This window comes from Colossoma macropomum, unplaced genomic scaffold (genome assembly GCF_904425465.1).
Source record: "Colossoma macropomum unplaced genomic scaffold, Colossoma_macropomum, whole genome shotgun sequence".
Taxonomy (NCBI): domain Eukaryota; kingdom Metazoa; phylum Chordata; class Actinopteri; order Characiformes; family Serrasalmidae; genus Colossoma; species Colossoma macropomum.
In genome coordinates this window covers 99,968-116,388 of record NW_023494862.1, presented here as the reverse complement: position 1 = coordinate 116,388, position 16,421 = coordinate 99,968, and the positions used below count along the sequence as shown (strand labels likewise).

At 38.5% G+C, this 16,421-nt stretch overlaps 2 protein-coding genes and 1 non-coding gene across 3 annotated transcripts; 1 reads left to right on the top strand and 2 right to left on the bottom strand.

Moving 5' to 3' along the window:
- Positions 1 to 2,976: 2,976 nt before the first annotated feature.
- On the bottom strand, positions 2,977 to 6,084 carry LOC118800331 (coiled-coil domain-containing protein 85C-B-like). Its single transcript, XM_036560530.1, is given in 3 exon segments — positions 2,977 to 3,020; positions 5,001 to 5,426; positions 5,429 to 6,084. Coding segments are annotated over 3 exon segments (723 nt in total). The 5' UTR covers positions 5,703 to 6,084; the 3' UTR covers positions 2,977 to 2,997.
- Positions 6,085 to 9,593: 3,509 nt separating this feature from the next.
- On the top strand, positions 9,594 to 9,666 carry trnat-ugu. Its single transcript has one exon. It is a non-coding gene; the product is annotated as a tRNA-Thr (tRNA).
- Positions 9,667 to 9,793: 127 nt separating this feature from the next.
- On the bottom strand, positions 9,794 to 16,127 carry LOC118800336 (cholesterol 24-hydroxylase-like). Its single transcript, XM_036560539.1, is given in 12 exon segments — positions 9,794 to 10,235; positions 11,263 to 11,373; positions 11,774 to 11,858; positions 12,011 to 12,083; positions 13,211 to 13,367; positions 13,477 to 13,590; positions 13,947 to 13,979; positions 13,981 to 14,092; positions 15,039 to 15,112; positions 15,203 to 15,284; positions 15,629 to 15,694; positions 15,858 to 16,127. Coding segments are annotated over 12 exon segments (1,209 nt in total). The 5' UTR covers positions 16,007 to 16,127; the 3' UTR covers positions 9,794 to 10,082.
- Between the last annotated feature and the right edge of the window lie 294 nt (positions 16,128 to 16,421).

Genomic DNA, 16,421 nt, shown 5'->3' with positions numbered 1-16,421 from the left:
TATAATGTATATTGCCTGCACAAATAACATTCTACTCTTGACTGATAGAGAACACCATTTAATTTGGTCTATTCTCTTAAATATAAAAGATATAAAACTAAAACGGACAGATAAAGGCATGGCAGGCAGATATATTGTATATTCTGTTCATGGACATCACCCCCTAAGTCCTTGTCTTGTATGAAGTGAGGGGGTTACTGGAGCACTAAAGGGCCCCACCCCACCTCCTCTGAAACAGTTTTACTTCCCCTCACACAGCACTTCTCAAGGTTGCCATGTCTGCTGCCTCCAGATTTTTTCAGAATGGCTATTCAGTAATAGTAATGGAGCTTACTATGTGCACTTAGAGAACATTGAGTGCACAAACTCAAATCTCCCAGAAAACAGGGCCAACCAAGCACCTCCAACCAATGAGGGGATTTCTAAGTAAGATATTTAGGAAAGGCAGACAAGACATGCAAAAGTAATACACTAACTACAACGAAGATTTTAAGATGCCTTGAAAGAAATGTTATAAAATTCTTAAGCAAGGAAGAAATTCACTTACAAAATAAACAAACAATGAACACATTTTCTTTTTTTAACACAAATATATATACACATCTCTTTTACAAATTTAAACAAAAACTTTGTTTCGAGCTACCATTTATGAACAAAAGGTGGAAATGTCAAAGCGTACTCCGCAAATAGGTTCAACTGTAACAGTGTGTTATAGGTGTGCGGGGAAAAATCGATTCTTAGATGCATCGCGATGCAGATGTGGACGATTCTGAATCGATTCACAAAGGTCAAAAATCGATTTTCTAAATATTTAATTTATAACGTAATGTTGACGGAACACAAAAGGCAGAACTTGTGAGTACGGAAGTGCAGCGCCCAGACACTCTTTGGCGGCACATAACAAAAACACAACTGGATGAGTGAGAAATCTGACCGGCACCCTCTGCATTAAAAGCCAGGATAGGTTAGGAGTCACAACCCAAATGTTAAGAAGAGCCATTTTGTCCTTTCAACAAAAATCAAACCACCTTGGGAGCCACAACATTTAATGTCCAATATGTCTCAGTATGTGATAATGTCGTAGTATAGGTTAAAATGTCTCTCAACATTCGACTGTTTTATGAGGCTGAAATCAGCTTCTCATTCTCCAGCTTGTTGTTCGAATTCTCCCGTTCCACCTTAAATTCCGCCTGAGGCGCCAGAATGTAAATGCAGTCTATTTAAGATGGACCGGGAAAATTTTAAAGACTTCATCTTCGCAACTTTTTAGTGTTTGACAGTCTCTCCTTGCAGATTTAATGTACCAGGAAACCATCTGCGTTGCTTATAAATGCGAATAAGTCCATTCGTCTCCAAATGTTCGTCCTAAATCTCTCTTTGCCTTTTCATTTGCTACTAGCTAGGCGAGACTGCATTGCTAGGTGACCTGCAGTCTGCACGCCAGGGGAAAAAGTGGCCTATATAAGAGCCATACTATATGCAAGTTGTGTCACACTAAACTAAAATATTTTGGTAATGACAAATATGAGAAACCATATTACACGTTTCCACCCATTTTCCTACTGGTTATACTTGCTGCAAACCAGAGGACCCTCGAGTAAGCAATGTCAAAGCTTTCACCTAACTCAGAAGCGGATTACAAACTCTGTTGCAACTTTTATTGGCAAAGATTTTCATCCGTTCTCAGGCATTGAGAACCAGGGCTTTCGCGCTATGTTGGACACTTTGGAGCCGACATACAGTGTCCCGTCTCAAAGATATTTTACTGACACAGCGTAATCGTAATCGAATCAAATCGTGAGGTGCCTAGAGATTCCCACCCCTAGTGTGTTAGACAGCATTCTGATAAGAATCAGACTAGTAAAGGTCAAAGAAGCTGAAAGACCAGCAGACTACAGTCCCTAAGAGACTGGTTTCTCAGAAACATTATAGATGGGAGGAATTGTGAGACCTCCACATGAGCTCACTGTGCAAGAGTGTATAGGTGGCTAATAGCATTATTTAGAGAAGGCTTGGATTTTAGGATATTTTAGGGTATGAATTTTGCATTCCATGTGCCAATGGGCTGTTCTATGCAAAGTAAAACTGACCTTTTATCTCAAATAATGGTAGTGTTAACGCAATGCTAAAGCAAGGCTTAACAATGCATTTCATTACAGGATTTCATCAAACACTAAGCTCATCTGGGTATTCAGGGCTCAAAACAATGCCACTAATTTCTGCTCTGCTCAATGATCCCATAAGCCCTCTAAAAAGACTGAAAAAAAGCTCCTTGACAGCCAGGGAAAACAATATGCATTTGAACAATCATTGAAAACCTAATTTAATGTACACATAGTTAACATAATACAACATAAAGCATAGCACAACTGACTTGAAAGTGGAATTGCACTAATTTTTCAACATTTCTGAATAATTCAATTGTTGAGATGTAAACAAAGTAGAGATGAAACGATATTAAAATTTCATATCACGATTATCATGACCAAAATTATCACGATTATCGCGATATTGTTCAAATGTGTTGAAAAGTAAAATAAATAAATAAACAAATAAATAAATACTGATACCCAAAACTGAAACTTGTTTCACCAACTTTTATATTAACACAAATAGAACTGGCAGCAATATGCACTTTTTTGTTTGAATAAACATTAAAAAAATATAGTCCGCGAGTTCGATCCCTGGTGATGCTACAGCCATCCGTAGCCGGGAGTCCGAGAGAGCACAATTGGCCTCGCTCTCTCTGGGTGGGTAGGATGGCCCCTCCTTCTCCCCCCATCACTCAGCGCGATGCTAGTCAGCGCAGGCGTCTGTTAGCTGACGTAACAGATCTGGCGGTTGGCGCTTTCCTCCGAGCGCGTTCGGCTGTCCAGTGACGTTGCGTGAGCGGCAGCTCGAAAAGAAGCGGTGGTTGGCTTCACAGGTCTCGGAGGAAGCCTGTGCTGCCTTCACCCTCCTAGCGTTGATAGCATCGTGTGATTGGGGGAGTCCTAACTAGCGGGTGGAATTGGAGACGACTAAATTGGGGAGAAAACCGGGTAAAAATTAAAAAAAAATATATATATATAGTCAATGCATTTGTAGTATTACTGTTGTATTACTTACAATACTTGTAATACTATGTAAACAAAAGAATAGCAAATGTATTATTATTATTACTGTTATTATTATTATTATTATTATTATTATTATTATGAGGTGGGTCTTAATGGAAAATGACTACTTCTAAAAAGTGTTGCACTCGGGGGATCTCTGTCCTGACTGCAATTGCAGCATTATTGTGCCGTTGTGGCGCTGTACCCCTAATCCATCCAGTGCACTAAGAAAAACAGCCAAAATCACAGAGAAACTGCGTGACCGTGCTGTGAGCTGCAGACAGTGTAGAACTCATACAGCGTGTCTTCACCTGTGGAGCTGCTTCTCTAAAAGCATTTGAAACTAAAACATAACTTAAAATTAAACACTCCTAAAGTTTAATCTCTGAAACTCTGCTTTTCCTAAAATCAGCACACAGCGTTTACTCGCGCGAGGTCCAGTCTCAAAGCACACTATCTTCCCTATGTAGTGCACTTCGTGGATCATGAAATAGCAAATCCTTCACCCAAAGAGTGCGTGAAATGTTCACAATAACAATATATTAACAATAGGTTACAAATTCCCTATTTAAAACTCAACTGCTTGTTAATGATGATCGTGTTTGTTTGAACAGTAGCGCACTATGTAGGGGACACTGAGTGATTTGAGACAGTGTTATTCTCCTCTCAGACAGTAAACACTGCAAGCAAGACGAGAAAAGGGAGCTGCGCAGATTGAACTTCTGCAGCGTCTCGTTCAGGAGCTTGTGTGACTGTAAACTCAGAGCTCATTTTGGGGACTCTGCTCCACAGAAATGTGTTAAAAGCTTTAGTTTCGATTCACAGTTGATTCACCGATTGTTTTTATTTATTTATTTTTTTATTTATTTATTTATTTTTGACGCTAAAAGCTTCATTTTATATTATTAACGAACCATAAGCATAAGTTAAACCACACAAACCATGACATCTCTTCTATTTCGAAGTCCCCACGGACTTCTACGTTAAAGTTAACCTTGCATTCTCTAAAGTAGCGGGTGGTGGTCGCGAAGATGACTCGTAAGGTTTGATGTGTTGCCCCCTTTCGCCGCTATTTTCTTTCGGTCTGTTCTGCAGACAGGGTGGTCATCTGCAGACAGGGTGGTCATCTTCAATTAACTTTCCTTCTGCATCCTTATAAAACCCAAAACATGACCAAACGTCAGACTTGGTCTTCTTAGAAGGCTGAAATATCTCCGAATCTCTGTCACTACATTCCGCTATATTCTCCCCTCTCTCCCTTTCCCTCTCTCTCTCTCTCTCTCTCCCCCTTCCCCTCTACACACACACACACACACACACACAGAGAGCTGCATCTGAGAGAATGATTCTGCCTTTGTTTGACTCTGTACAGCGAGTTTTTCACACCGCGGTAATCGACCGCGGTTTTAACGATACTTTAAAGTTCAAACGATACTACTAACCGTCATTAATTTTACCGCGGTTTACCGTGAAACCGGTAACCGTTTCATCTCTAAAACAAAGTCTTTTAAAGTGGTTTTCTGTGAAATGGTGTACTGCTGAGAAATATACTGACTTGGAAATCTTTACAGAGTTGCTGATAAGAACCAGGGGTCATGACATCTGTAATGCAAATATATTCAAAATCTAAAATGACAAGTAAACCTCCACATTCCTTTTTATGTTTTTATTTCTGCAAAATTCAATCCTTGAGATGTCAACTTAAAGCTAGAGTGGTTTGATGTGAAATGTGAAAGAATTTGTTTAATTTTATGTTTAATGTAACTTATACTAGCCTTAACGTTTCGCAGCTATAACTAGGTGAAGAGTCTGTATGCTTTGTGTACTGGACTTTTTATTCCTAGCTCATTAACAAACGTATATATATATAGGAAGAGCGAGAGAAGGGGAGACAGCACTTACCATTCAGTCCGCTCGGGATACTTCTGTAATGATGGGGAGTAGAAAGATCATCCACAGACCTCCGCATGGTGCCCATTTTGATCTCCACTGCCTTGTTCATGTGGTTATGGTGATGATCTGGGCTACCTGCGCTTCCGGCACTAGAGGTGCTGCTACCATCCCCAACATCTCGCACAGTACCAGAGCCTCCGTTCAGATTGGATAGGCTGGACTGGCTGTCGATAGAACTCCTGGAGCCGGCTCCGTTCCTCTCTTCTTCCAACATGAGGATGATCTCCTTCAAATCCGTGTTTTCGCGCACCAAAGTTTCCTGGTTGGCCTCCAGCCTATTAAGCTTCTGCTGGTACGTGCCCACCTCCTTAAACAGAGCGCTGGCCGGGTACCTGCCAAACCGCTGCCACTCCCGCAACAGCTTCTTGCCCTTTTCCTGCCGTCGTCCAAAAAGCAGCAGAGTTCCCGGAGCTCATGGTTGTCGTGCTGCAGCTTCTGGTTGACCTCCTTCAGACTGCGGATCTCGTGGAGGTGCACCTGCAGCCTACGATTCACGTTCCTCATCATGTTCCCATGCTCCATCATCAAGTTTATTTTCTCGCCGTCCACCTTCCTAAGCCTTTTGACCAACTCATCCTTGGTCCATCTCTGCAGACCCTCGTCAGAAACCTTACTAAGGTCCTTGTTTGGCTCGTCGGGGAAATTTGCCATCGCAGATCACAAATATGTAAGTGTAGCAATTTCATTAAGCGAGATAGGCATGCTTTAGCTCTTTCATTCTCAAACAGCATGTTGATAAACAACCCAGTAATGCATTGGCGCTGCCTTTTTAAAAGGGATTTTCAGTGGATCGGGTTTAAACAACACACGAGGGCAAGCATGTAATGCAACATTTTCCGACAAATCAAACTAGCACCTGTTTGTACGTACGTGTCTGTCACTAAAGAAGCTTCCTGAAAATCCCACAGTTCAAGCGACTTTCATGTTGAGCACCGTAGGACATCGCTATAGTAATGCACAACCTAAGCGTTCTGGAAATGCGTTCCGAAAGACTATCGAAAATTGTGATACTCAGAAACGCTTGAAAAATGGTCAGCTAACAAGTCGGCTGCAATGTGAGCAAGACGAAAGAATGGTGAACAGGTAGCAAAGGCAAAGACACGAAGAGAAGCCCAGTGGAAATCAGACTGCCCTCTTAAAGAAACAGCGCACACAGTTGGGTTTATCAAACGCAGCCATTACAGACATAAGTTTTATCTGTCAGGAGGCCAACTGTTCGTGTGAAATCTGTGAGGGATCTTAGCTAATCAATCAATAATCTGTCTAGCTAATGTTTTTATAGATAAACATTATATAATGCGACCTAGTAGACTATGTGGGTGGCCTACTACAGTGTTTCCCAGCCCTGTTCCTGGAGGCCCACTGCCTTCACATTTTAGTATTTTTCCTGTTGAGAAACACTAGTCTATTAGAATCAAGACTGGTAGGTAAGAACAGAATTTAATAAATAGTATTTAAGTAAATAAATAAATAAACAAGCAAAGAGTGTCACACCATTTGATGTAATACATTTGGGTGGAAAATCTTTGCTTTTAGTCTGTATTAATTAAGTTTGTCTTTAACACAAACCTTTTATGTATACATAAAAACGTATAAGTGAAAAATGTATTTATATGTATTTTTGGAATATGGGCATTTTTACATGTTAATATTGACAGTCTTTGAAGCCACATCTCAAGTGTTACTAAATAAAAGTTTTAATTTTAACATCTAACCTTGACGTTTACATGTATCAACTTAATATGAAAACATTTGTTTTTAATTTTAGCATTTAATTTTCATTTTTATTTTAAAGCACAATTTGTGCCCTCCCACATAACTTTATTTAGCCATAAAAATAGTATAGTACCACATTAAGCGGCATGATGAAGAGTAAGTGACATCATTTAAGTGTTCAGGGGAGCCAAATTCAAGAGCTGGTGAGTTTTGCTTTTATTCTACATTGATAATTTGTTGTCCTCTGCATTCTTAACAGGGCTCGTCAAGCAAAACATGTCCATCCCATCACACTAAATGTATAGAGGACAGTTTTTTTGTCATTTTTTATGATATTCAGAAAAAACATTGTGTAATTTTCTGAAACTAATGTTAAAAGGTTTAACCTTGATAGCAGGGAGTATGGCAGTCTGTTTAGATTGAAATACTGCACCCTGTCACATTGCTTCTGTCACAAGTACGGTGTGATGGGGTTGTACTTCTCAATGTTATTAGACACAAAAAATAAAATATGTATTTTTTGTTACGCACAATATGTAATTGAAACTATAAAAGACAAAAACTGTGATCATGTATTTGCATAATATCATTTTTTTAAATGATGCACATGCATGATTCACATGTTTAGACACCTAAAACCTGGATGTATTAGGAAATGCAGGCCCATATTCACTGCAGAAGGGAAAGGGTGCAGCTTAAGGTGATGAAGTTGTTAGAAAAATGGCAGATGATCAGGTAAACAAGCATTTAAAGGTAAGGAGGTCAAACAACAATTTGGTGTTTAGACATGAAATTTTCATTATGTCTCAATCTCAGAATTATGAATCAGACTATTTCCAACTAAAAGGCAGAGCCTTTATGACATTTTTATCTATGTCATAAACCAGACATGTTGACAGAGAGTCAAATCACATGTTCAGTAATTTCTCTAAGTGATGGCATTTTTCTGATAATTTTAGTGCACAGTTTAACTGATTGGAAGAAAACAAAACATCAGATGTAATATGTGCCGAACTTTAGCATAGGCCACATTTTATGTTTTAATTATATATATTTTTCCAGCATTGTAAATTCAGCAAACAAACCATAATTGTGTATTGAAGTGTGCATGAGTTTGTTCTCTGTAGCGTTAACCTGGGGTGTATGACTGTATGCAGGACAAATGGAGACATCCTTGCAACTTCAAAAGGCAAAAACTTTGCAAGGGACTGAAGGAGGTCTGTGGGACAAAGGGTGGGAAAAGTAGGATTAGGGTCCCACAATCACAGAAGGATAAGCGGTTTAGATGATGGATGGATGGATGGTCCCACAATGATACTCATATCTGTGTCAGCAGATAATTGCTTTAAACACAGATTTTAAATTTGACTAATATTGTAAACCGATATTTGACTGCACATTTATTGCTCTCATGACAAAGCAGAATGTTTGGGCAACACTGGGCTACTACACTAAGATGTCTCAATTTTATTTGTTTTACTGTTTTGGCATCAATGTGGGCACTGATAGAAATGAAAAATATTGAATAATGGCATCAGCCCTAGAATTCCTATGTCAGTGCATCCCTATAAGACCTATACATCTTGTCACGCATAGTTGGCCACTATGGATGTCAGTGGGATTTGTTAGTGTCATTTTGAAGTATCATGAGACACTATTGGACAGTGCCACATATGCTTAAGCCTATTCAACTGCAGATTTTAACACATATTTATGCACATTATGAATCAGTCTGCTTTGGTAATTAAACTGTCGTATGGAATGTGCTTTGGAAATAAAATTATTATAACTACTGAGCACATAGTTATCCTAACAAAAACCCTTACTGCAGTACACTGCGCCAGTTTAAAAAAAAAATACGTAGACGGATAACCCGCGTGGGAACGTCTTGCAATGTAGTGGGAGTGGTCGCTATGTTCCTTGAAGTGGGTGTGTCTTGTAGTGGGCGTTCTTTATAGTCGGCGTACAGACAGACTTTCAAATTATGTTTGAATGCGTCACATATGTGCACGCGACGTGACGCAATTATTTTGGCAATAGGAAGTACTGTAGCACTCACTGTTTGACAGCGAATTTATTGTGTTATTGAGTTTTGAGTTATGAGAGTTATATTGCATTTATTTAATTTTATCATTGTCTCATACTTCTTCTCACAACAGCTTGCAATATATATATATATATATATATGTATATATATATATATATATATATATATATATATATATATATATATATGTGTGTGTGTGTGTGTGTGTGTGTGTGTGTGTGTGTTAAAAACTAAAACTGAAGCTAAATAAAAACCAAACTAACTTTTCGCTATTCTTAGTGAATCGGCTCGACAGCATGTGTATCATCATACCACGGATTATATATATATATATAAGGTAAACCTTAATGAATCTTCGCTGATCATACGACTTTAGAAACTGTTTCCACTACAAGAAACAGCACTTGAAAGCAGCCATCCTGTGAATGCGAAATATTGCCATTTGATGGTGCATGTCGCATTCAAGTGGACAGCACGTATTGACATGCAAATGTACTTTGAACAGGAAACGGTAAAATAGGACAAAAAAAATTCTTGTTAACAGTCATTCGGAAACGAGGTATTGAGAAACCGCTGCTTCAAATAAAAAAAATCTTAGTGAGCCAGTGACTCCGTACCACAATCGCAAATAGACATAGCTGAATCAAAGCAATATTCCTTTACATAATATGTTGATCTCGTCGTGTATTCATGTTTACTGGCAAACATTTATGAAGAATTGTGTACGAAAAAGTGCGTATTACCTATAAAAACTCTCATGTAGGATTTGTCCAGCAGCTGGCTCCATAGCTCAGTGGTTAGAGCACTGGTCTTGTAAACCAGGGGTCGCGAGTTCGATCCTCGCTGGGGCCTAGTAACACTTTTACATCACTAAATCTAAAAAATCTGACTTAAACATTAGTGAACAGTTAACAAGAATAGACAATAATAACGATCAGAATAAAAGAAAGTCACTTTTTTGTATGTTTTATTCATTGAAAGCCATACAGAAGCAAAATCCTAAAGACACTTGGGCAAAAAGGCACTTATTAATGTAATACAACACTAGATCAGTAGTCAGTGATACAGATGGCAGTAAAAAAATGGTAACACTGCCATCTTATGGTTATACTTATAGCTCCTATGAATATTATAGATCTCATTAATATTGCTTCTGAAGCACACATTCAGAAGACATTCCCTAGGTTAATAGTAAATAGGCACATATTATTGCATAGTGTTTCAAAGGGTAAGTATAGCATATTGTTTATCTTCAGTAAGCCAAATACTTAATTCTTGCCCTGAGAACAATGTTTGATCTTGCATAGCACTCCACTCTGAGGGCGAAGAGTTCCTGTATCCTTTATATTGAAAGACTGTCCAGGCACAAGACTGAACTCAAACCTTTGAAGAATTTTTGCAAGCACAACTTTAGCCTCCATCTGAAAAGAAACACATTTGAGAGTTTAGACAGTGTAAAAGCGTTTGTTTGATTTTATTGTTCATGTAACTATTTGGTTTCTACTGGATAATGACAATATGCATACATAAAATCATGCGAAGAAGTAAATACACCCCATGAAAAGGTTCGACTTGTTTAACATGTTTAGACATATAGATGTCTAGTCTTAATTTCTGTGGATGTCAAAGTGCATGCACCTACCATTAGAAACAGACTGCACAAATATGACTTACCTCTAAAATCATGTACGTGCTGTACATGCAAGAAAGCCCTTTGCACAGAATACTGCACAGAAATTCTGCATGGAGGAATGTCTCCCAATAGAAGTCAGAAACTGGTAGAGGGCTATAGGAAACACCTACATAAGGTTGTTTCTACCAAAGAGGGAAGTACCAGTTACAGAAGCCGGGGGTGCACTTACTTTTTCAGAAAATAATCACTTAATTATTTTTTAAATAAATGGTTGCAAAGTCAAATATACTTTCTTTTCTGTTCTATTACATAATATCTATCTATATATACACTGTTTACCTGAAGACCAAATTCTCACTTGTGAAAAAATCTGCCCAAGACAGGACCGTGGACCAAGGGCAAATGGGTAGTAGCAGAAATATGGTCTTCACAAAAAGAACACAAATTCATATATAATAAGTTTTACAAGACCATTTCCAAATGCTATTTATGGCTTAGATTTAAACCATTTTTTGTTGTGGTGCCTTTAAGACTGATATATGTAAATGAACTCTCTTCTGATTGGCTGTCCTGTATTGTGCTTGATTCAAAAGGCAGTTTGGGCTGAAACGCGTTTTATAAATTCAGTGTGCTAAACTGCTATAGTCGGTAAATGTGTTGGCTTTCATGACATCACGAAAACACAAAAATCAAAACACAGCAGCATTGTTTCCATATATGGACCACAATACTTTATTTAATGTAAAAAATGTGAATATAAGCATTATTAAGCATAGTCTGGTGCTAGGTGTACTTTCAAACTGAAGGACACTCACAATAAGTTCACATCCTGCTGGGACTGCACATACACTGATAACAGTGCCATCATGGAGCCAGCGAGATGTGCCTGGTGCAGTGGGGTACAGGCGGAGTGTTTCCTTTAAGACCTATAGCACATACATCAGGAATAACTACATCTAATAGTATAACATACACCATCCAACGACTTCATTACGTACATCTCCTATTTCTACAGTCATTGTCCATTTTATCGGCTAAACGTACCAAATAGGTGCATGTTGCAGTTCTACATTTACAGACTGTAGTCTATCTGTTTCTCTGCATACTTTGTTAGCCCCCTTTTACCCTGTTCTTCAAGGGTCAGGACCCCAACAGGCCCAGGTATTATTTGGGTGGTGGATCATTCTCAGCACAACTGGACAATAAGTGTAGGCACAAGGAGGTGTGCTTAATGAAGTAGCCAGTCGGTGTATAACAAATCAATACTGAGTGACCCCAGAAAATATCTGTAACCAGAATATGCTTTCAAATGTTTTGTTGACTAACCTGGGAAAAGTTAGTCAGTTTTCCAAGATCATCAAACAGAATTTCTTGTTTTGTTCCAAGAACCTCATCCACCTCCTCTTTAGCCCTGACGGTTAAAAACATAACTCTTATACAGCTATTACCAACAGCTGGAATTACCATTGCACATGCTCACTAAAATGTCTAACCTCAGAAAGCTTAAAAATGTGAAACTTATTAAATGACTTAGGATTATTTAATGGACACTTCTTATTTTACCTTTTTAATATTTTTGGGTGCTTCCCTAGCTCCATGATGGCAAATGAAAGCTGATTGGCTGTTGTTTCCTGTCCTAAAAAATAACAAGAATAATAAAAACAGCTAGTGTTTGTAAAGAAGTGTGGTGAAGTTTCTTACACAGGCCAACCCACTTTTGTCACTGTCGCACCCAAAATAACTGCCTAAGTGTGCATTAAATATTAAAATCTTAATAATAAATAAACCAAAAACACAAGCAAAAATGCACTTGCTAAATATGTGACATTTGAAATACCATTTTTTGCACTGACCAATCAAATTTTAGTTTAACCATTTGCTAACCTTTTCAAACTCTGAATAGGATAACTGCTAATAATAGAAAAAAAAAAAAACTCTTTCAAGACTATCATGGCTGCATGGACTGGAAGCATGAAAATGGCTTATTCAAAGTACGAAAGTAACCAATCACACCATATAACATTATGTCAATACAATAACAATACAAACCAATATCTATGAAAGAGGCTCATTAAATTGGTCATAAATATTGGAATAATAGAGAGAAACTGCAAGTATATTGAAGTTTTTTAAATTACATAATTTGTTTCTTTGTGCAAAATGAGTATAATTTTTTTCTGAGTTCAGAGTTTCATATGTCTGAGTTTATCCCTGTTCTGAGGTCAATGCTTTGCAGACATTTCAAAGTGAGTGTTACTACTTTACCCACCCACCTCCAACCACCCACTATTTTGTCCTCTACATTCAAAACTGCAGTCCTTGCACTGCCATAAGAACACATTTCACTTTTAGAAAGAAAGAAAAACAGGACTTGTTTGACAACTAAGCTGAAAATGTCCCTGCAGGAGTATTGGGAGGGTTACTAAGTAACATATTTAATTTTTACTATGAGATCAAAACAAACATAAAATAAAACCCGCAATAAAGTCACAAAATTGTCAAGCATCAATTCATGGTTTTCCTCATTATTAGCCTTAAGTTCCTCTGCAAGAAATGAAATTTAAAAAAATCTCATAATACAATAACAAACGTATTGTAATGTAACAAGATGCTGAACTGATGCTTAATTTTCCTTGATTTGAAGGGGACTCTAAAAGACTGCAATATCTTTTGACTACTTCTACTACTTAAAAAGAAACAGCTGTGTACAAATGAGGATGGAAAATAATCTGGGACAGGGTTGGTTCAGTGGCACTCATTCACCAGCCGTTTTGAGCATCTGGGTAAGAACGTCCTTGGGGACATCATCGCCATTTTCCACAGCACTTTTCCTCTGATGTATCCACTGGGATCCAGTTGTACGTAGAAGTTCAACAGCATCTTTAATCTCCTGCACTTTCTTTTTGTTCCTAGGGAAGAGCTGTGAACAAACAAAATGCCCTTACCATTTACCTGGATTACAGAGAGGCATTCTTACATAATAATCATTGTAAGAACTGCAAATCTGTGAAAGGTGAGGATGTTCGCACTGTGAAGAATGGATCTCTAACATAGTGAACCATGCCCTGCAAACAAAGTTCTATGGCACTTGGGAAGGGGGAGTTGTAATTCTTCAGCAAGTCCACATCAACCCCAAAAGCCACCTGTGGAATAAAGGCAGAGAAAAATTAACTCATAATTATTGTGGGGAACAACTGCCTGCATGATGATGTACCTCGCTGAGGGTAAATATTATGTTATTTGTTTGCCTTGTAGCCTTACAACCTAATCTTATCCAGACATAACAGAAACAAAAACCTGATTCAAGATAAACTATTCCAGCTGTGGTAGAATATTTAGTACTGTCACCACTCTATTGAAAACATACCAGTGTTCCAAATCTAACATGTTGGATCAAGAAAATTGCCTATCAAGTCCTTTTATCTCCACTGTGGACAGCTCTTAAATCACTGACATATTATCAGGAGTTTGGAAGATAGAGAGCAGAGAACATCAAAACCTTGCAAATAACATCCAGTGTGACACAACACACAATTGACCAAGTGGCGTATGTTGGCAGTCATCCGCTTTTCTGCTATCTCCTCCAGCCTCTCCATAAGACACTCAGCCCTCTCGTTGAAGGTGCCCATTAAACCTTGTAGGTAACTGTCAAGAGTTAGAAGAGGAGTTGTGTACTTCTGCCTTCTACAACCTTTCAGCCTCTCCTAAACAGATGAGTGACAAAGCATAAATTACGAGCTGCTGAAAGCAGGGTCCATGATTCTGAGCTGCTTGTACCAGATGTCATGGTTCATAGCAGTCACCAGTCCATTTCCCAGGAATCTGTAGATATGCCAAGAAATGTGACAGATGTTCACCCAACTCAGCTGAGTTCAAGCTGAGGTAAAGTTTGAGCTGCAGTTATCAGCAAGTGTTTTTTTTTTTTTTTGCAGTGAACTTCTTGAACTTGACAACAAGAGTCAAAATAGATCTACTTAAGTAATTGCTGTGTTTGCAAGGCCCTTTCATAAGTCATGTGTAATGCTTCCTCAGATATGCATCACTGGGAAAGGGGATCCCTCCCCTCAGTGGAAACATACAAATTGCTACGTCTTGCATAGAGAAGCGTAGGTTGTATAGACGTACATTGCTCATCGCTTCATTCCACCAACAAAGAGCATCTCTCAAAATGCAATCAAGCATTTTTATTTGTGCGCAAAGGCTTTAAACAAGACTGGAAAACAACTGAACACAGCCTTCTCTGAAGGTGAGTATGGTTAATCAAAGTGACTGCTGAGTCCTTTTGTCATACTGAAGTAAATTAGAGTGGATATTTACCGCTAATGAGCTCAGAATTAATGTGAATCTTTCACTCTATTTACAATCCTGCTCAAGTCTTCCAGAGTGCTGAGCAAAAAATGTGCTATTGACTGGCTCATGATATCCATGAAGGCCTACTTATAGATCAACATCAGGGTTAAAGATGAGTAATCTTCATATTACTGTTATGTATGTACTCTAGACTCGGCAAATGAATACTTGCTACTTCTGAGACTTTTGTCAGTGAAACCAGAGCTTATTTATCTAAAGTGTAAGATATGAAGAAGCTTACCTTCTTCCAAACAAGCTGAACAGACGTTTGTAGACAAAAAGATCTTTGGAATACTTGGGGGACATTAAAAACTCCTGCAGTACCAAAACAAAGAAATTGATTTTATCTATTTTTGTGATGTTTTATAAGACAGGTTAACTGTAACTGCACAGCATAATATATACCTTTGTAGCCTCCGGGCAGCTGACCACTAGTGCCACACCATGAAAGCTGTTAATTCTGTAGACCGGGCCGTACGTTTCAGCCCTGTAAACAAATCAGTTTGAGTTTCTGAAACCACAAACCACAAAGTGGCTTTAATGAGGTCAGACTGTAGTTCATAGTACGATTTTGCCTTTTCAAAGCTGAACAGCTCTGCTTGTGGCTGCGCATGTGTGTTTGAGAGAGAAAGAGACAGACGGGGAAGGGGAAAACGAGGGGGCAGAGACTGATTTTCTGTATTTCAGAAACTCAATATATATGACAGTTATACTAGTTATGTGCAAGATGGACACGAACGATAACATAATTTTAGTTGAATTTGTACCTGTTATATAAGCTCTTGGTGGATATAAGATAAAAGAAAGTGCATTAGATGAACAGGGCCTTACCGTTCGAGGAATTTGTCGTGTACGACACGCTCCGAATTCGTTTCTCTCAGAAAAGTCGGTATATGGCTAAGCAAAAAAATAAGAAAACACGACATTATATTAGCCTTTAGAGGACTAACAGTAGCCCGAATTACTTCTCACAAACAAGCCAACTACGCCTCTATAGTTTCTATTCCAGGCAATATTAGTAAAGAATATTAATTACTACATACAGAACAAATTTTCTTACTTGTCCCTTGGAGGTCCGGGAATGTGGTCATATTTCTTGTGAATATGTCTCACATAAAGACAATATCCAACAAATGCAATTAAAGCAGTGCAGAGCAGGTAGACAGTCAGGAGAACTGCCCATTCCAAAATTGTCTGATACGTCACCATACTCGTTGTGCTAAGACGTTTCAGAATTGTTGTAATCTCCCGATGGCATGGTCTTAAACAGTGTGTTAAAGGGGAGTTTTACTGGTACAGGCAACTCGTCAAAAATGTCTGGACTTCCGGGTATCAGAACAATGGCCTGCAGTGTTTATTGGGTAACAGTCATTTAGACGACAGATGGCGCTGCTTTTATACTCGCTCTGTGCTCCCCAGTCAGTCAAAGTGACCTTTTATTAATTTGTACAGGTCTAAGATTATTTGGTGACACATAAAGGTTATTGGCCGCACTCACGTCAACTTGTTGCTGTACCTCATCTAGGTATTATGGTTGTGTACACCTTGCTAATTCTAATCCTCGCAAATGTTCTTCTGGCCATTAAAGGGGAATTCTGTATTTTTTCTGCTTAATTAAATGGTT